The sequence below is a fragment of the Anguilla rostrata genome, chromosome 7 (genome assembly GCF_018555375.3).
Source record: "Anguilla rostrata isolate EN2019 chromosome 7, ASM1855537v3, whole genome shotgun sequence".
In the NCBI taxonomy this organism is placed as follows: domain Eukaryota; kingdom Metazoa; phylum Chordata; class Actinopteri; order Anguilliformes; family Anguillidae; genus Anguilla; species Anguilla rostrata.
The window spans coordinates 25,024,565-25,046,140 of NC_057939.1; the positions used below are offsets into that span (position 1 = coordinate 25,024,565).

Below are 21,576 nucleotides of genomic sequence, written 5' to 3' on the forward strand. Positions count from 1 at the left end.
TCAAAAAGCCACCAGAGACCTATGGAATGTGTACACGTATGATTTCAGCAGCGTTGCTCAGCTGACTCCAGTGCTGTTTCACATGCTAAAGGTACTGATTGTGTGTGTGTGTGTGTGTGTGTGTGTGTGTGTGTTTGTCTGTTTGCATGCGCTTACATGTGCTTTAATGTTCACCGCTGAAATTTGATATCCAGGGTTCTTGCACGGTGTGTAGGCTGCTGGCTGCTGTTGGGAAAAAAATACCCCAGAAGAAAGCTGCAGAGAATAACAACAGGATCTTCTCTTTAAAAATGTGCTTTTGCCTTCATGTTTTTGTGGTTTATTATCCGTACAAATGATCAACAGATCTGTGTGGTGTGCTGCCTGATTTGTGTCTCTCTGTAAACACCCCTTTATATGAGATTGCATCGAGTTCACTTGGCATATTCACGGCCTGCTTTCGTCCTATTACTGGTGCAGGCAAGCCAGAGTAGCGGTGTTTGTGGCATGAATAACTTTGAAAGGTGCAGAAACGTTTGGGCGTTTCTTGCATTTTCTGCTTATAACAGTTGCATCTGGGGACAGACAGGAACTCCACCAGCAGATCTTAAATCCAAATGGCATTTCTGCTATGGATTGCGGGTGCTGATTACTGAAAACGAATCTCTGCACTAATACTTAATTATGAAATTAAAATAGTCATACAGTGGTTGTTTTCAATTTACTTGCACCATCTAAAATGAAGTTCACGTTACTGTAATCATGTTCAGAAATAGCAGATGACGATGCAGAAGATGAAGGTGATTAAAGTGAAATTAAATTAAAAATGAACTCAAAATTAATGAAACATTGCTATTTAAGGAAGGAGTGGTATTTTAAAAAAATACAATGAAATTCACAATCAAATGAGGTTGTTTGGTAATTTACTTATTTATTAATGAATGAATGAATGTATGAATGAATGAAGATTTCCACAGCCACTGGTACTGCTCTCCTAGCACTTTGTAGCCGGTCAGGATAATACAATTACTCTTGAATATGAATATAAGTGTGCTGAAGGCTGTTCTGTGCCGTCTCGGTTCCCTGCATGTGACCCTCTGTTTCGCGAGAGAGCGGGCATTTAGCTCTAGATAAGGGGCTCGGTCCGAATGTGGGATGAAAGCTGATCAGCGGAAAAAAATATCCACTTCCCCCTGGAATGTTTTCACAGGACACTAAGATATTTCACTTGGAGCTGTTAGTTGTTTGAATCTCTTCCTCTTTATTTCACACCGGTCAGCACACTGGAAGGATCATATTCTAAAAAAACGGATCTTTCGCATTTTGGGCTCAACCCCCTGTTGTCAGTTTTGCTTTGCCGAGACCCGTCCCACAGCCAAGCACGTGTTTGATGTATCAGAACTGTTCTGTATCTTGTTATTAATCCGGCAGTTTTTTTAAAATTATTTTTTTATTTTTTTAAACCTTGCTGGTTTCATTAGCACTCATGGGAGAGAACCTCCCTCTCTGATTTCATAATGCATCAAAGCGATAATTGACACCTGTCATGTGATTCCAGCTTCTTCAATATTTATGGATAGAGGATCAAATCTGCCTTTTTAGACTGCTCTGATTTATCATTGTTTGGAGGTGTAGAAGATAGCTGGATGGAAAATGATGCACATTTATGTTCTGGACATACCCAAATGCTGCTGGTTCTTTTAAACCAAATTGATTCCTTTTTTCCAAGATGCTTAATTATATATATTAATTATAGTTTCCTTATGGAGCCACAGGTCTTTCTTATTGTCATGTTTGTTCACATCTGAGTTGTGATCACGTTTTAAAACAAGATAGACGTAAGGACGTTCTCTACAGTGGGTTTTGCAAATGTGTACTAATATGTGCAAAGAAAGACTATGACATTGCACTGCTGTCTCTATGGAGACGAGCCTAGAGCAGCACACATATCTCACCCTCTGTAAGTGACATCACGGAACCCTGCAGTCAGGGGAACAAGGGCCAACCTGCGTTCTCTTCAGCAGCCAGGAGCTGTAACTTCAACAGGAGACATATACAACTCAAATAATACTATTTCTCTTGAGCTCTTGTGAGATATCTTAACTAGTGTGTCGCTGTGGCTGCTGCTTTAAAATATGCATTATGTTGCACAGCTGTCCTATTCGGGATTAATCAATAATCATGAAAATCACAAAAAAAATCACAAAAAAAGTGTCACCTCTTCTCTGTGATTTTGGAATAATTTAGAAATGTTTGTCTCATGGCAATTTAATGTATATATTTATTTGTGTTGGGGTGTTTGTGTGCCCACACATATAGACAAAAATGCGCAAACCTTTTCTGAGCAGTCCAAGGGTGTTTATTTGTGTTTGCTTTTTATGTTCATTCAAATGTCTGTGTACACAGACATGGTGTTTGTAGCTGTGCGTGTATGGTTGTGTGTGTAGGTGTGCGCTTGTGCGAGTGTGCGTGCGTTTAGGTGTGTGTGTGTTAGAGTGCATATGTGTGCTTAGGAGTATGTGTGTGTATAGGTATGTGTATGTGCGCGTGCGTTGCTTTGTAAATCATTTGCCATTGGAGCAGTCTCTAGCTGAGGTCCCAGGTCCATCTCCAGCACACGATAGACTTTGTGTGAGAAGAGCGCAGCTCAGCACAGCCTTCGCCTACTCTAGCACCCGCTCCAGCGCAGAGCTCCCGCGCAGCTCCCACGCAGACAGGTGCAGGCATTCTCTGCCGGTTCCCCCAGCGACTCCTTTCAAAGAGAAGTGGCCGAGGAGCCGGAGTGCGATTGCCCAGCGTGCATCACAAAACTCTGCCGGCTGGAGTGTGCTCGCACCTTTTGTCTGTGAGTATTGCCCTGTCTGCCCCTCGGCCAGTCGCCTGGAAGCGCTAAGCAAACCCATAGTTAGGGAATGGAACACCTGCTGCCTTTGAAGTGGGTCATGGAAATGCTAAGAGGTAAAAGTGCATCTTTAGATTCAAACAGTAACCCTCCTGCCTGTGCTGGTTAACCTTTTAAGGTCTAAGATCATACATATGTGATTAGAATGTTATTAACTGAATGTTTTAATGCTGGGGTTCTAGAACACTGATTTACAATTTTGAAGGAAAAAAAAAACCTTCCAAAAGCCTGCTATTCAAAGGGTTACAATAACTGTTGTCTGGTGGTACTGAGTACAGTGTGGCAGTGTAGCATAGTGGTCAATTAGCAATTATTACTAGGTGATCACAGCCTTGAATTTCAGTTTGAGGCACTGTTTAAACCAAATTTATCCTTTAACAATATTTTTAACTTGCCGTATGTAAGTTTGTGTAAGAACATGTTTGCTCATATTTTTTTTTTCAATTTCCTTCACATCTAGAAAGATATCAATAAATAAAAATGTCTAGAAAAAAGTTCTGGTCTCTGACTGCCCCAGGCTCTGAAATCAGCCACTCCAAATTTCACCGCACCTTACCGTTCAATTCATTGATTTATTCATTGTCAGGATGTGAAGGAAATTTAACCAGACATGGGTTATGTAAATGTAAATGTGTTGTAAGGGTTCTTACAACACATTTACATTCTGCACCGTTTAATTGCTTTTGTAAATCATTTAATTTGTAATGAAAATTAATGATGAGTAAAAAGCAAAAATTAAAGAAGTTATGAAAGTTGTTAGATGTTAGATGAAAGCTGTTTGTTACAGAAGTGAACATAGCGCTCAAGAATGCTGATTAGTTTAGGCTCTGATTCTGAAAGAGGTTTTGACCTACTGTGCTGCTGACCTTCACTGTGTGACCCACTTTGGAAGTGTAAGGATTCTCACCGTATCCTAGACAACCCTGACAGCAGTGTCTGGCAGAGAGCACGCACTCCCAACTGCATCTAGAGCCCTACGCTCAGGTGTACCAGCACAAGGGGATGATACTAAAGCAGAGAACTTAACCAAGCGCAAAGCATTCTGGGAGTCCCAGACTCCCATCACAAGTTGAGATTGCAGTTGTGGCCTGGGGAGGTGGGGTGGGGTGAGAATTATGCACGAAGGCCAGGAGAGGAGAAAGCGATCATGGACCGGCGGAGGGGATGTTTCAGTTGCGGGCTGGGGGGGGGTGGATGCTGTGATTGGGAACCCCTTGCAGTCCCTTTGCAAACCCCCTGTTGAAAACGCAGGTTCTGAAGAACATCGTGTGCTGTCGCTCGTGCCTTGGAACAGCAGGTGTTCGGATGCTCTAATTCTGGATACGTTCTTTGTTGTTCTATTTCTTTCAAGCGGTTTGATTATTCCGTTATGCTTTCGCCGACTTGTGACGACAAGAGGTTCATTTTGTGCTTTCAACCGTTGCAGAAAAAAGCGCGCTTTTATTGATGCCATGGAGAAAGCTTCAGAAATACCTTCAGGGGCATATTTAAGGCTTTTTTTTTCATGATGCAGCTTTATTTCACTTTCAAGAAAGGAAAATGTGAAAAGGGGTTTTTAAATTCTGGAGCCTGAAGTTGTGACTGCTCTCGCGTCCATCTCCTGCCCTCCAAATGGATTCCTTTCTCAGAGGAATGCCTTTTTATGCAAAGCTTTGTTGTTTGTTTGCCTTTTACCAAGGGCGATGAATGAGTGTTTTTTTTTATCGACAGTTATGTCTTGAAACAGCCTTGGAGGTTACTTTAATGTTATAAGGTAGGTATAAGTACTCTTCCCCTCTGTCACTCTCGATGAGACATCTCACAGCTGTCTCAGGCTAAAACGTCTGAACCAGACAAAAAGTTCAGGCTGAAAACATACATATTTATAGATTTATAAATATTATTTGAAAATGTTTTGCTTTTTCCTGCTTTATATCCCTAAGGTGGAATGCCATATTTATCTGCTCTGCTGTTATAAATTTTGGAGAGCAGAGATAAGTGCTCCTCTGAAGCATGTGGTCACCTCTGAAACATGTGGCAGGGCTGCTTCTTATAGAGAGTAGAGTAAAGTAAAGCTTTAATGTCCCCGAGGGGCAATTTGGCTTGCAAACAGCAGTCAATAATAAGTAAAAATGGAATCCATACAATATATACATACAATATAAACATACGTACACACATAAACGCAAGTACACAGTTAGCGCCAACGTCATTGTTGTCGTTGTCACTTGTCACCAGCACCATCAGAAGAAGCAGCAAGAAAGAAAGAAAAATGGGGGGGGGGGGGCGAGGGGTGGAGGCACCGTATCACATCCACAGATAGTCACAGTCCCATTTTGTTTAAAAAGCCAATAGCTGATGGAATAAAAGACCTCATATATCTGTTAGTGTCACCTCTAGGGGGGTAAAACCTCAGTGAGCAAATTAAACTCACTGTGTGAAGGGTGCTGGGAGTCCAATAAGATGACCTGAGCTTTCTGTGTGGCTCTGACTTGGTACAGGTGGTATGGTGCTGCAGTTTGCTAGCTGCGCTTGTACAAACATGGCTTGGGGGAAGAGGTTTTGTGCGCAGGTTAACAGGTGGACTTGCAGCCACCTGGACGACCAGTGGGTGTCACTGGTGCGCTAGGAGTCCCGATCATCCCGACCGAGCAAAACCCACACGTCCCATTGGCCAGAAAACTTGCAGGCCTCCACTCGGTTGGCTCCAGCATCACACTCACCTCTAGCTTTGACATTGACACGGTCCATATTTGATACCAGACCGTGGGGGCCCATCCATGCACTACAACAGTGCCTTGACAGAATTAGTGACCTCAGCAGCCCTAATCCATAAATATTTATTGCCATATTTATGTAATCACCAGTGTCTGATGATCTCTTGATCTTCAACCTTGTCATGCTTCTATTTTTACAGTGTGTTCCTTCTACCCACTCATTCTCTTTCCACCCACACACCTGGACTCAATTTGGCACCGATGAACTGAATCAGGTGTCCAATTCCCTCCACGTATTTCATGAATGAAGCACTTTGGCAATGGATTAGACCTGGCAGGTCTTGTATCACAGAACTCTTCAGATTCTCCTGTACGGGTGTACTTTGCGAAGGCCATTTCAGCCTTACACGGCAAGTCCGCTTGCAGAGAAGTTGAGTGCAGAATAACCTTTGACCTTTGTCGCAGGGCTCCACCATTCTCTCAGCAAATAGCCCCACCCCCTGAACGGACACGTGGCACAGAGATGCGCACAGGGTGTGGACCAGTTTGAGTTGTGACATTCTTTAGCGCTGTGCATCACAAAAGGTCTGTCCTATCTAATCCTGTATGGCTCCGAGCCACAGGAGAGCCATGTGTTTGTAGGGCTGAACTGGGTACACTTGCCATGTAATGAAGGGGTTGCGGGTTCAAATCCCCATTGGGGAATTTGCAAGACTCTGCCTTCATGCCCTAATCTTTCATTCAGTAGGCTCCATATTGCATCATTAAAGCACAGCACAGTCCTAACCTGGCACAGGCCATTAAAGTATGATTCGATGAACTTTATTGTGTGATAATATATGATGTTATGCAACTGCAATTATCTCCAGTGCAGCCAGTAAAAATTCCTAGACTTTTAAAGGTACAGCCGCAATTTTCAAATACTGGGAAATATTCTAATTTTTCATCAATAAACAATAAGGGAGATGCATTTCAATTCATTTGAAACCTGAGAGCCTCACATATCAGAAGTATTTCCATTCATTAGATATTAGAGAACATCAATACTGAAATAATTTAACCTCATTTTTTGTCTGTAGTTCTTACCATAGTGAAACTCAAGCTCTTTCTTTTAAAGATAAATAATGATTGCTTTCAACATTCTGCATTTGCCCTTTCATTTTATGGAAGAAAGTTAGTTCATCACAGCGCATTACTGTCTCTTGCTTGACTCATCATCTCAGCTGCCCTTGGTGAATGTAATGAGGAAAAAATTAAGCTCTATTTTTATTATTATTACAAAATATATTTTCGTGCCACTGAATCCATTTGATGTTCTGCATGTATACTCAAAAATAAATGGCAAAAACAATGAGAATGGACCAGCATATCACTTGTTATAGTGATGATAAGACGGCACCGAAAATGAAAGGTTATTACGACTTTGTTTATCTTTGCTTTTCTGCTGTTGGCATAAAGTTTCCTACCGATGACATATCTGACACTTGCTCTTGAGCTTGGAAATCCTAGTTCGGTCTGAGGTATGATATGTAAATATATTGATTCTCTGTGCATGCACGTGTCTCTTATCTTTAGAAGCCTCCGAAGCAGAGTATCAGTTATCCGATTACACCCATAGATATTTGATATCCAACAGTAAACTGTTTGAGTTGCCGGGTGTAAATCAATAATGTGGTGAGTCAAATTATGTGCGCGTATGTGTTCGTGCTTGTGTAACAAAAGTGTGCACGAGCATGTGTGTGTGCACGTGACTGTGTCTGTATGTTTGAGTATGTTAAACTATGCGGTCGTTCCCTGCACTTGGTACTGGACTTCCCTCTAGGGTTTTTCACACGTGTTCCTGGTTATGGTTATACACTTTGTTGTACGTCGCTCTGGATAAGGGCGTCTGCCAAATGCCTGTAATGTAATGTAACGTAATGTACGTGCACGTGCATGTCTGTTCGTATGTGTGTGTGTGCGTGACACCATCTGTAGTAGTACCACTCTCGGTCCATTACGTTACATTACATTACAGGCATTTAACACACGCTGTTATCCAGAGCGACTTACACAACTTTTACATAGCATTTTACATTGTATACATTTATACAGCTGGATATATACTGAAGCAATTTCGGTTAAGTACCTTGCTCAACGGTACAACGGCAGTGTCCTACCCAGGAATCGAACCTACGACCTTTTGGTTACAAGCCCAGTTCCTTACCAACTGTGCTACACTCCTAGTCCAGTGCCATTTTGGCTCGCATAACCTTAGCGATTGTGTTAGAGTTGAATGACTGCCAGATGAAACGTGGGGAACAGTAAAGTTCATGCAGACGAATCAAGGCCGTCCGCCTCAGCACACGCCAACTGAGCTTTGCACGCAATTAGGGAAACGCTGGCGCACAGATCACAGCAAGTTCAGTGAACATAGCAGTTAAAACTGAAAAAAAACCAAAAAATCAGACCAGTTTCACGAAACAGGATTACTGAGTTAGCTGGATAACTGCACTGAGTAAAACCTGGTAGCCTCCCAAATCTGGAACATGGACTTAAGTAATTTGAGCTGTTCCGGGTTTTACCCTGCGCAGTTAGCCTAGGAACAGGGGACTGCAGGCATTTCTACTGGCAGATCACATCGTTCAGCCCCTTCTCGGCTTTCCACTTCCCCTGCTGCCTCAAGAGTGTAAGTATAGAGTAGCGTGCTTTTACTGCTTCTCACAGGGGCTGAAATCTGTTTAAAAATAGTGTGTACAGGAGGTGTGGTGACACTGTGCACACACTGTGTAGACCAGGATGAGTCACAACTTCTGATGCAGTTTATTATCCTTCTCATTGATCAAGGAGCCAGAAATGTAACTATGGTGGGTTACATTTGCCCCAGAGGGGCAAGAGACTTCAGTCCTTTCTAACATTTTCAACGCACTGTTACTATCCCATTTTTTCAGTCATCGGGTATTTACTAAGTTCTTCATAGCATGTGTTAATAGCAACTACATAAGAAATTACATTACCTCCCTGCAAGCTAACTGGTTTTCTTCATCCTTATTATGTCTTCTCTTCATTTTCTTCTGTTTTGACGCTGGCTGTCGACAGTAGCGTACTGATTGAGTTTTTCTATACAAACACAGGACAAGTACAATGTGCATGATTGACACTGGAGGAACTTATTTTGGAAAAACACAAAGAACCCACAGTTACATATTACATATTAGTTCTTATTTAAAAGTGTAATGTGATATAATGTTATGTTATATGAAGAGTAACACTAATGTTAATATTATAGTATTATATAACACATATAATATTACACATTATATTATTTTGTGTTATTCTGAAGGTCCTAAAGAGGACACTTTGCACATTCATATCAAGTTTTGTAGAGATATCAAAACAATTCAGAAGGTACATAACTGTAAGAAAACTGCCTTTTCATTTTGTAATCTCATTAATATTTCAGTCTCCATATTCAGTTCGGGAAACTAATTGAAATTGAAATGTCCTGAACGGACTGAATTGAAATAGGATTTACCCCTCAAACATCCATCAGGTGGCTGGGAATTTATATATTCATTTATTCATTAGATTTTAGGAATTTAGTAAACACTTTTATCCAAAGCAACTTTATTTCATATCAAATCTGTTTATACAGCACTGAAGAAATTCAGGTTGAGTACCTTGCTCAACGGCATTGACCCACCTGGGAAACAGATGTGGTTCCCTAACATTATGCTACATTGCTACCCGATCATATCAATGTAATGCTGTTTCTTGCATGTCTGTTCATATTGTTTTATATGTAAGTACAATTCATGCAAAAGTTGGAGAGTAACTGCATTACGGTAATGACTAAAACAAACCACTAGATGGCAGACTATGGACACCCCATTTGATTGACAGGCAAACTAAAACGAGAGAGCGCTGTATGTCATGAATCCTGTTGATACGGCCATTTTTGTGTTGGTTTTTCTATTCACATGCTTGCTTGCTACTAAAACATCAAGACATACTGCAGACTAACAGTGGAGCAGTCACTGGTCTTTCCCACACTGCAGACCGACAATGGAGCAGTCACTTCTCTTTCCCATACTGCAGACTTCCAGCGGACCAGTCACTGCTCTTTCCCACACTGCAGACTGCCAGTGAAGCAGTCACTGCTCTTTCCCACACTGCAGACTGCCAGTGGAGCAGTCACTGCTCTTGTGCACACTATTGTCTGCTAGTGCAGCAGTCTACAGCTGTTACTGCCACTGCACAGGACAGACATAGTCACGGGTAAAATATGTTCATCACCAAAAAGCTTCCCACTGACAGTCATTAAAAGACAACTGGAAAAGTAGCCACACATAAGTTGTGAACATTCTAAGCCCCTGGTGAACATTCATTCTGCAGAACCACCCCACCTCATGCCCAACCATTTTTTTTCTAATCAGCTGTCCATTCACCACTTCAGAATTTTGTTTGGGTATTTTTTTATATTTTAAAGAATTTACAGACTTCTGTCGCCTGCATAGCACATAGCTACATGCTAGCCCCCAAACATGCACCCTAATGCTCACTGTTTGTGGTTGAGACACTGAAAGTTGTATTTCATTTTGATTCCAGCATTCCGACACTGTGAAAGATGGTAGAAGATGGGTCTGAGAACACTCACACTAAGGCTGCAACGGAGGCTAACGGAGCCAGCCCAGCCCAGACACAGCCTAAGAAGGTAAGGACATCTCTGTGCTTTTGTTCCACCCATTACACTACAGCTAATTTGGAGCAATTCTTAGCTGTAGAGAGTGGGGACTGACTGCTGGCGAGTGTGCTGGAGTTAATCACAGACATTGCTAAAAGCTCTGTGGTGATTCTAAGAGCCCTTGACTCAGGGCACGCCTTGTCTTTGAAGAAGGGAGCATTGCTGTGTTCGCTGAGTCACCTGACGTCACTCTTTTCAGTGAGCAGAAAAAAATGCACGCATGCATATCTTCAAATGAAAAGCCAACAAAAAACAACCTGTGTGTTAGCCAGCGCCTTCAACACCACAAACCACACTGGTATTTACGTGATGAAAAAAATAATTGTGTTATGCAGAAAATGTGTTCTGACTTTGAAGTTGACAAACATTATTGTAATACTCAAATGTGACTTTGTTTCTCAGCATGCAGAGCACAGTAAAATATTCAGTGTTCACTCAGCTGTGACAGTGCTTATCAGTTATTTATGAGTCCAATAAGGATAACATCAGAGAAAAATGTACGCTATCAGCGCCGATATGACACTAAACATGTCGCTGTGAGGGAATGCATTATCTGTTAACCTCTCACGGATGGAATTTTTCTGGCCACAGCCTCCAAATATAAAGACGTGTCTGTCATCTGCGTGCTTTCCTCACTGCCGCGCCCGATGCTTTATTTACGAGGAGCGCAGTAATGCGCAGACAGAAAAACACGGGCGGCGAGGGAGAAGCTGGAGCCCCTGTTTAGGATCCTCTCTCGCGGGGTCGGTTAAATGAAGAGCCTAACCCTAAATGACAGTCCGTCGGGAGCTCTCCGCCCCCCGGCCCGGCTCGGGCCGCCTCGCGACCTCGGCGGAGGACACGAGCGCGTAGCGTGTCTGACCGAATGTTTGCTCAGTCAGACGCATGACTGGCTGTCTGCGGTGGGTCACACAACAGGCTCAGCACGGATGCCGCCCTCTCACGAGCATGCAGCTGTTACTGTCATTGTACAAGCAGACGGCTGTTACTGTTATTACATGTACAACTGGTACTGTCGTTACAGAAACTCACAACCGTTACTGTCATTACACAAACATACAACTGTCAGTGTCATTACACAAATATACAACTGTTAGTGTTATTGCACAAAAAACTGTCACAATCATTACAAAAACTGTTACTGTCCTGACGCCAACATGCAACATATTGTCATTACACAAACACACAACCGTTACTGTCATTGCACAAACAAAAAAACTGTTACTATCATTACACAAGCATACAACTGTTACATCATAACACTGTTACTATCATTACACAAACACTGAAGTGTTACTAGCATTGCACAAGCATACTACTATTACTTTCATTACAAAAGCATAACTACACTACTCTTTGCTGCCCAAACTGCTTTACTTTGACCCTAATAGTGGAAGCGTATTCATTCAAAAAATCCATGGTTTGTTACTAAAAATGCGTCTCTGCTACAGCCTATGTGACCTCTACTATGTAGAGGGTCATTTTTATTAGTTACATTGCCAATACCTTCAATAGAGTTTCTTAAATTTTCTCCTCATTCAGCCCATTCTATAGAGCTTTGTTCCATTTCAATCCATTCAAAGTGATGAACAGTAAGAGCAGTAATTTGCATTTGCAAGGAGGTTTGATCATTTTATCTGCCTCATGTTTTCTCCTTTTAATGAATTTTGAGCCATTCTCTCTTAGTTCAAGGGGAGGCATGTCTGTCTGCCACAATGACAAATCACCAGGTCATAGCGACTGGATGATTCATGTGCAGGTACAGAATGGGGAGGCGATACTGTCCTGTGAAAACTGCAAGTCCCCCGGTCACCTAAGACACCTTTAACAAAAGCGTAATTATGTATGTGTGGGCATATGGGATTTTATGTGTGTGTGTGCGTGGATATGTGTGTGTGTGTGTGCGCGTGTGCGTGCATGTGTGCTTGTGTGCACCCATGCATGTTAGGGTTTGTCTGTTTTTGTATTCTGAATGAAGGGGGTATTCAGATTAACGGACAACAGCGGTATCAGCTCATCTAACTCAGTTAGCTTTAATGTCCTCTGCCCTGAAGCCAGCCTTGTGGCCCTCAGTGGTGTGACATCATTACTCTGATGGTCATTGCAATTCACCCCGTCCTGGCCCTCATGATTCATTCCCAAAATAGGCCATCCCTAGCAGACTGACCTCACCCCACCCACATACATATTTTAGCACATCTACACTTCTGCTAAAGTTCATAGCTAAAATAGTAATAAAAAATTATAATAAATAAATCAATATAGACATATAACAAATAAATAAATGAGACTACCATAATTTAAGTTTAGGATTCAATATTCCATAAAAAAGAATCTGTATTTTGTCACCACTTTTCAAAGTTTTAATCTTCTAATTGTTCTGAATGATCTCTTAATATGCATCTATGATAAATCTTTGGAATGTTGCCCTCTACATGCTAGCTCTATCTTTAAAAAAACAATTAAGGGAAAAAATCCTTAAAAAAAAAAAGATCCCTATCAGGCAAAATAAAGTGTGTCCTGGTAAAGAATAATATGAAAGCTGGATTTTCACCTGGTGTAAGTTCAGAGATTGAGTGTGTTTCTCCCTGACAAGTGACAGGTGTAGCAATATTCAAATGGCAAAAAAAAAAACAAAAAAAAAAAAACATTTTTGTCTGGTTTAGGCTGTGCAGCTGTCAGCGGATGAAAGACTTAACAGATGAGCAGCGTTGAATGTTGATAAGCATCAGCCGATCTGCGTGCCGGCATTCCATATACCTCAGAAGAATGTGCCAGTGAAAGGCATGCCGGAGTCCTAATGAGAAATGTCTCCAAATGACATCATGTTAGGTGAATGGATGCGCGATGACAGCGACAACCTGTAATCACATACGATAGCCTATCAAAAAGGTTTCTGCACCGCGCGTGCAATATTCACGATAGTTAGTAGGTTATGATGATATTCGGAGGTTTAAAAGCGCAGAGCTCTTTTACTGAGTGTAGATTTGCTGTCACGCTCTGGATGTGAGTTGACTGCTTCACTTTTTTTACGTGGACTGGCTGTTGCATTCTTTACGCACAATCCATTTACACAACTGGATGTATACTGAAGCGATTCAGTTTAAGTACTTTGCTCAAGAGTACAACAGCAGTGCTTCACCTGAACTCACAACCTCAGGATCACAAGCCCAGGTCCCAAACCATCATACGCAGAGCCGTCCCTCCCGCCGGGCAGATCAGGCAGTGCACCCAGGGCCCCGCCTTCTCACCTTCCTTTCAAATGTTTTTCCAAGCAGAAGAATTAATAGATTCCAAAGTTTTGGAGAGGCCCCCATATTATTTTTTTCCCTACGACCCCCAAAAGTATAGAAACGACTCTGATTATACAACACTGCTATCCCAACTCTACATCACTCTCAGAAACAACAATGTGATGAATTGCACAAATGAATCATAGGATTGTCTGCGCAGAAGGAGGAGTATGAAGAGGGCTCTGCAGGGCTGTTTGCTTTCCTCTCCATAAAGCCTTGGTTATAAATGAATGTGTTTTCCTCACAGATGCCAGTCTGCATTAAGGGGACATTATGGATGCTTGTAATCAGCAAAGTGTGCAAATGGCTATTGTGCTCCAGCTGGTTAGAGGCAGCGAGAGGACTAAAAGCCCTCTCTCATTTACCACCTCTATCTATCCGACATTCATGTTTCATCCTCCTCTTCCTCCCTTCTTTATCTCTCCATCTTTCCATCCCACTCGCCCTCCATGCTCCTTTCCCGCCATCCACCCTATCTGTTTCTCCAGTCCACATGGGCAGGTATAAGAGAGTTTTCACTACCGAGTATTGATTCTAGGCTTTTCATTGCCTTTGTAGTCTGTTATTGGCTTTTGTCGACATGAGGACCAGCTTTATGCCAATGAAAGTCAAGGAAGCTATTATGAGACTGAGAAATAAGAACAAAACAGCCAGCAACTTAGACAAAACCTTAGGCTTTCCAAAATCAACTGTAGAAGAAAAAAAGCACTGTTGAGATTGTTAATCACAAAGGGCCTGGTAGGCTAAGTTAAATCTCTACAAACACCTGTCTGACAGATCCTAAACACTCTTCAGGAGAAAGGTGTGGATATATCAGTGGCTACTGCCTGCAGCAGAATTCACAAACAGAACTGGAGATGCTACACTGCAAGATGCAAGCCACTAGTTAACAGCAAAAACAGGATAGCCAGGTTACAGTTTGCTAAGAAGTACCTAAAAGAGCCTGTCTAGTTCTGGAAGGGTCTTGTGGACAGATGAGACCACGCTGACTTGTATCAGAATGATGGCAACAACAAAATGTGGAGACCAAATGGAACTGTCCAAGATCCAAAGCACCCCCTTCATCTGTAAAATATGATGATGTATGTGTTATGGCTTGGGCATGTATGGCTACTTATAGGTACTGGCTTGTCGTTTTTGATGATGTAACTGCTGACAGCAGCAGCAGAATGATTTTTGAAGTGTACAGAAGAATCTTATCTCCTCAAGTTCAAGCAAATGCCTCCAAACTCATTGGTTTGAGAATGATCCGACAGTAATTGTGATGCCCTGAAATGGGGGGCTATTTATATAAAGTGCTGTAATTTCTACATAGGGAAACCAAAGTGTATAAAAATACCCTTAAATATACTCTGAGAACATGAACTTTAACAACATGCAAATTGTTTGATGGTAAATAAAAGTTGTGGAGTACAGACCCAAATCAAGAAAATGTTACTTTGTCCCAAACATTATGGAGCTATATATATTGTTATACCTAACATGTCTCACAGTTCACTTGCATTCAGACAGATGTAAACATGTGGTTCACACTATTAAAAAAAAAAAAAAAACACGTTTCTTCCTATTTCTTGATGTAAGTCATGTATTCTTTTTTTTTCCTCAAGCGGTTCTTTCCCATAGAAATGTATTCCATTAAAGGCTTGGATCAGAGATCATCTCTCTGTGACCTCATTGCGATTGCGGTCACATGTTGGCTTGTCTGTGAGCCTGCAGGGTGGCTGCTGGTACCGCAAGGGGGTGGGTTTGGAAGCATTTGTGTAATCTGACATGCTCCATCTCCATGAGGATGCCGCCAGGCCTCCTGAACGGCTGATTCCCATCGCAGACACAGATGTTTCTCTCATGAAAAGCCTCCTGGCCTATCAGGACTTCAGTTTCCCTCCTTCCTCACACAAACAGGAACTGCATTCAACAGGGCAAACTCACCAACATTAGCATTAGCAAACAAATTCACTTTTTTTACCGTAACATTAGCTAACGTTTGCTAGCATTCTAGAAAAAGTTGTGTGCAGCAAACAAAAATAGCTGCCAAAAGGGGAGGACCTCTAGGGAGTATAGTTGATAAGCATGTGCCTGTGACAATTCATTTTAATAAAAGTATCAATCAATTAAAAATACACCGGTAAAGTGACATAGCTCAGGAGGTAAGACCGATTGTCTGACAGTCGGAGGGTTGCCGGTTCAAACCCCGCCCTGGGCATGTCGAAGTGTCCTTGAGCAAGACACCTAACCCCTTACTGCTCTGGCGAATGAGATGCATCAATTGTAAAGCGCTTTGGATAAAAGTGCTATATAAATGCAGTCCATTTACCAAAGCACAGTAAAAATCACTCTTTTTCTCATCATGCCAATGTTGGGGCTGAATCCAATTGCTTATTTTAACCGTACCTGTCTGCTTGGTCCTCAACTGACCCTGAAATCGAGGTCTGGCATTTTAAAAGTCACTCCACCCTGTTAAATGCTCCTTGAAAGAGCTGGGAGCGAGGAGTCAGGGGGCTCGTAATGGATGCTTGATCAAGGAAACACGAGTGCATCCTTTGCGGAAGTATTCTTTTCCTGTATGTGTGACATATGAATGACCGACCTGTGGATCCACTTCTCCCCATCTGCAACTTCTGTAATTGATGTGGCTTCCAACTGATGCTTGAAAGACCAAGGGGATTCCATTTGCCTAATACACGTTTCCACAATTCCTCTATCTTTGCATGCTTTTCTTGCATCCTTTCCTTGCATCCTCCATTGGGTGAAACTTATCAGCGAGGAAAGGACGTGAGGAAAGGACGCAAGGAGTGAAAATAAATGATTGGAATGAGCCCCTGGGATTTGAACCCATGACCCCACCTCTAGATGGGCCCATCGCTGTATGGTCTGTTGGTCTGTAACCATGTTGACGTCCCATTGGAGCTGATCTCGTTGTTTTTGTTCTCTCCTCAGCTGAGGCTCAGTCCCAGTCTGGTGTGTGCTGCTTTCTTCAGTGCGCTGGGCTCCTCCTACCTCTACGGCTACAACCTGTCAGTGGTCAACGCGCCTGCTACGGTGAATACCTTCCCCTGTCCTTCACAAACTCCAAGTATCATTGACTCATGACTGCCAATGACTGCTGCATCAGTTTAGCCTCCTTTGGTAGTTGTGTGTATTAATGCCGTAGAAAGAATTAGCTACTACATTTGGATCCCCACAGGAAAGGAGCTGAGTGACAACTACATCCTGGTTCCTTGTATAAACAGAAGGGGATGTGTTCCCCACAGTGAGTCAACCAAATATATTGTGACTCCGTGCATTAGAATTATTCCATCTGCAGCTCTCTTTGGCTCACAATATGATCATTCGCCTGTGACATGGCTCTCAGAATAATTTGTACAAATGACTGGAGAAAAGATAGACACGGCACATGCTATGTTATGTAAACATATTTTTTCAAATTATTACAATTCAGGTTTCATTCCGTGTCTCATTGCACTCATTGTTGATCCACTAGGGTAATGACATACATGTAATGTTCTCTGGTTTCTAAATTGATATTACATGCCCTGCTGGGAAGCGAGATGACCGTGGGCACTCATTGTATTATAATAGCTGTTTAATGATGCTTGAAGCTTTGAGTTAGGTAAGAGAGTGTGGGCCTTTCAAGAATGTGTCTGTGAGCTCTTTGAAGGGCAGAAGAGGAGAAATAGGTTGATCTCCAGAGCACTAGCATCAAATTAGGCTTGTTGATTATGCATGCATCTAACATAATTAAGCAATATCACATCAGGGGAAGTGCTGTTAAACTGTATATCAGCGAGGCTGTGATTTAGTTATAGATAATCACAGTTGTGTTGATGTACATTACAGCAGCATAACCTCAAGTGCACTTTTATAAAAGAGTTCTACTAGCCTGTAATTCTACTAGCCTATAAACTAAGTAGTGATTGAGACAACAGATTATGAATTAGTCATTTATTAGGCTCTGCCAACAAATATAGATCCTTCAGATTTTTTCCAACAAGGTATGAATTTGAATGTAAATAAAACAGTGACATGTCAATAGTAAAAAATTCCATTGCTGTTGTGCTGTATATCAGCACTCATGGAATGCCTCTTGTCCAGTCAAATTACTCAACCAGTGCTAACTGTTGTATAAAAATAAATATAGACAAGAACAGGCCATTCAGCCCATCAATGATAGTCAGTTACCTAGCCTGGAGAGTAATCGAGCATTGTGTAGTGCCTTGAATTGAACAATCTGAGGGTCTTTAGACAACCTGTCTGGCTGTCCCACACAATGACAGCTGTCTGAAAAGCCAAACTTCATGATATCCTTGCTGAATTTAAATTGAATTCATTTTCACATATGCCCCAGAGAGAAGGGGGCTATGCCATTCTGTGTGTAGTGTTTGCCGATTTTTTAAATCATACGCTGGCCCTCCCTGCGGCATTTCTGGGGATGTTATTACCCCCATTTCTGACTGAAATGGTCCCCAGGCCCCCACCTATTCTGTTTGGCTGTTCTGCCACGCTGACTAATTAAGGCATGCTCTTGTTTGCCTATAAATAGAATCCTTGAGAATATTGATTGCTCTGCCATACCATAAGCACCATAAAGCACTAAGAAGCACTGTTGTTCCTTGCGCTCTGGGGAAAGGCATGCATAAAATGAGCACGGTGGTCTTCAAGGCGTCGTACATTGAAGCTATCGTTTTTGGCAAGGGGACTCCCTCTTCTCCTCATAACCCCCCACCCCCCTGCCCCCACAGCCTGACAGAGCCCCTTGTTTCCACAGCAGCATCACTCCACAGTGTTTAATTAGATCCTGGAACACATTTGGGCTTCAGTCCAGCTCTGTGAGTGCTGGAGTAGAGGCTTTGCCAACCTTTCCTGAAATTCGCCTTACCCCCTGACCCCATCTTTGGCATCCTCGCATTGACCATGGCAGACCGCGTGCCTGGCACAGCAACAGGGCACACCTTTAATATCAGGCTATTGCTATGATCTGAAGCTTTTCCTTAAGTTTCACCCACTGTCACTTTGTATGAAGTGTAACTTCCAAAGTGAAGGATTTCATGGGCAAGAAAGACACAATACAATACTTTATATACACTTTATAAATTATCAGTAAGGAAATGCTTTGCCTTATGATGGCTGATATATGTATTGCAATATTACGTTTTCACTTTTATTTTTACACTTCTTATGCACTCTAGCTGTCAACGTAGGCACTAATGATCACTTTATGGAGCAACAGTACCACATATATTTGTACTTTATAAATGATTAATAAGGCTATCATATCACAGTTCAGCTCAAATTTGACACATTCAATAAGTTTGTATTCTGGAGTTACGGGGGCTGACCCTTCCCTTGGGTTCTAGTTCATTCTAATCATTGCAGTGCAGGTCCAGGACTGTGAAATATGTGCACCAGCTTATGTCAGAAAAATTAGCAGAGACTTGCAATGTCCCTGATATTCCATTGCTGTGAGCTTGGGGCATGAGTCATACCTAGATACTGGTTTTAAATCAAGGTGTTCCAAAGCCCAGCTGTGTATTTTTAAGGATGATGTGCCATGAAAAAGGTACCTTGCTTATGCAAAGAACTCAATATTCGGTCTGGTGTGACAGCATTGTGAAGATAGATTATACATAATGACATAGACTATGGGTTATGGATCCTGTAATTGCTTGCCACAGTGTCCTCTCCAATGGATTCACTCATATTTACGAACTGCGTCACGCCGACTGTGTAAAAAAAGGATAAGCTACACTCAGCTGAATCCCGGTTTATTATTTGACCGTGTGCGAGACCAACGGTAGTGAAATATTTGTGCAAAATTGAAAACTGTGAGAGGACACCGCTACTTCAGAGGCAGTATTGGGGTCATTTCAGCTCTGACATTTCACACTGTTCGCTTCACCCAGAGGCCCGCTCTGTGAAATAGGCCATTTTGGTGCGAGATGCTCTTTCAGGTGGTGCTTAATTTCCCTTGTGTAATAACAATAGGAAACACTCAAACACTGAATAATGTGAGGAGGAGAATGGGGAGATTGGAGGATGGAGGAGAGCAGGGAAGTGTAAACAGGCTGCCCTATAATTTACACAGAAATTCTATCTAAATGGTACAGAAATGATAATTAAAACTCAAGTATAAACGGTGATAATGTGCACGCTATGTCATGGTGACATTTAGTCCACCATTTTCTCACTTTTTCATTTTGTCAAGCCAAGTCGCAGACCCAGAAGATGAAGTCCCCGACCCCTACAATGGCTCCACATGCCCCATGTGCTTTGAATGGCACTAGTGTCCTTTTGAAACAATTTTATGGTTGCACCCCATTCAAATACTCTCATGGGTGCTTGATATTTTCACCTGTACATGATAAGACTTCTAATATCCCCCTCCCTGCCCCCAAAACATTTCATTTAATCTGTGGAACTATGGCATTGAACAGCAGCAGAGAATCATTAAAAATGATTTGGTTCTTTTTCTCAAAACTGCTAAAGCCAATGGGTCACCCAGCTGTGTCCTGCATATCCCATAAGTCCATGTCCCATAATGCAGTGTGGTGGGAGTGTGTGAGGTGAGAGTGCTCTGGTAACCGGGAGGTCTCCAGTGACAGGCTGAGTGGCGCTGGCTTACGGGCTGTCTCCTGGCTAATGTAGGTCACATCCCCAGCGGACACACACACACACACACACACACACCAGCTCCAGACATGTACACATGTACAAACACACAAGACAAACAAGATGTACACACAACCATGCATACAAACAAACCACACACAGACACAGACACACCACATACAGACACACACACCACACACACACACGCACACACACACATGTCCGCACACACACACACACACACACACACACACACACACACTAACACATAGACACTCAGACACACACCCATACGGACAGACACTCACACAGAAACTCACACAGACAGACACACCCACACACACAGGGCAGGGATCAGCTCAGAGCCATGAAGCAGAGAGAGACAGACGGATGCAGACAGACAGGCAGTGGAGCGTGGAGAGAGTGGAGCGGGCGTTTGAGGGCAGCCAAAATCTGTTGAATTAGTTCCCTGTTCACCGGCTGAACGTCTGGGCTTCTACACAAATAGAAAGGATTTCACCCCATCAGTTTCCTACCTCCCCCATTCAAATCTCAATTTGGTTGCAAGGGGTAGATATTTCTGCATTGTGCTACATTGATCTGTCATTCTCAGATTAGGGTGATTGTGAGGAATTACATTTTGCTCTCTGAAAGCAACTTGACTTTTATTTACTTTCTAGCAGATACATTATGAATCAGAAAAAGAGGTCAAAGCAATGCCAGTGTGAGGTATTTAGTTCTTTGACCTCCGTCTGAAATGTTTCCAGCCTTCAGTGTCTGCCAGGGCCAATGCTATTGATGGTCTCTTCATAGATAAATTGAATAGCCATTAACATTCTATCTACGGCCCTCTCTAATTTATATTTAAATCAAGACGCTCTCTCTGTCTCGCTCAATTGCTATGTCTAACTGTAATAACTGTGACAACAAACAACACTATAATAATAATAATTATTATTATTATTAATAGTATTATTATTATTATTATTGTCAATAATAATAATAATAATAATAATTAATAATTATTTCATAACAATACACATATGTATTTATTTATTACTAATAATGAATTAATATATAAAATTAATTAATTTGGTGGTCAACCATTGTCCCTCTGATTATGACAAGCAAAGATGTACTTTGGTGCTATTGGAGAGATTTGCAGGTTCTTTTCATTAGTGTGTGAATAAAAGAAAATCAGAAATAATTTTTAAAAAAGTAATTGTCCTCATTTTTGAATATTTTAACAATGTAGGAGTATCTATCCCCCTCTCTCTCTTTCTCTATCTCTCTCTCTCTCACTAATTCAATCTCCCTGCTGTCTGTTAGTAAGGTTACTTTTATCATTAAATTTTTTTGGAAAAGGCTTTTAACGCA

At 42.0% G+C, this 21,576-nt stretch overlaps 1 protein-coding gene across 3 annotated transcripts in view; it reads left to right on the forward strand.

Annotated features, from left to right (window-relative positions):
• slc2a9l2 (solute carrier family 2 member 9, like 2) overlaps positions 1–21,576 on the forward strand; it is a 136,401-nt gene continuing 114,825 nt past the window's right edge. Inside the window, exons 1-3 of one of the 3 annotated variants that reach the window (XM_064343863.1) lie at positions 1–91; positions 10,165–10,270; positions 16,531–16,632. In XM_064343863.1, coding sequence (XP_064199933.1) covers positions 10,184–10,270; positions 16,531–16,632 — 189 coding nt within the window. In that variant the 5' untranslated portion in view covers positions 1–91; positions 10,165–10,183. Of the gene's footprint in view, positions 92–2,635; positions 2,825–7,913; positions 8,246–10,164; positions 10,271–16,530; positions 16,633–21,576 lie in introns of those variants that run through there. The other 2 variants (XM_064343862.1, XM_064343861.1) reach the window with 2 other exon arrangements.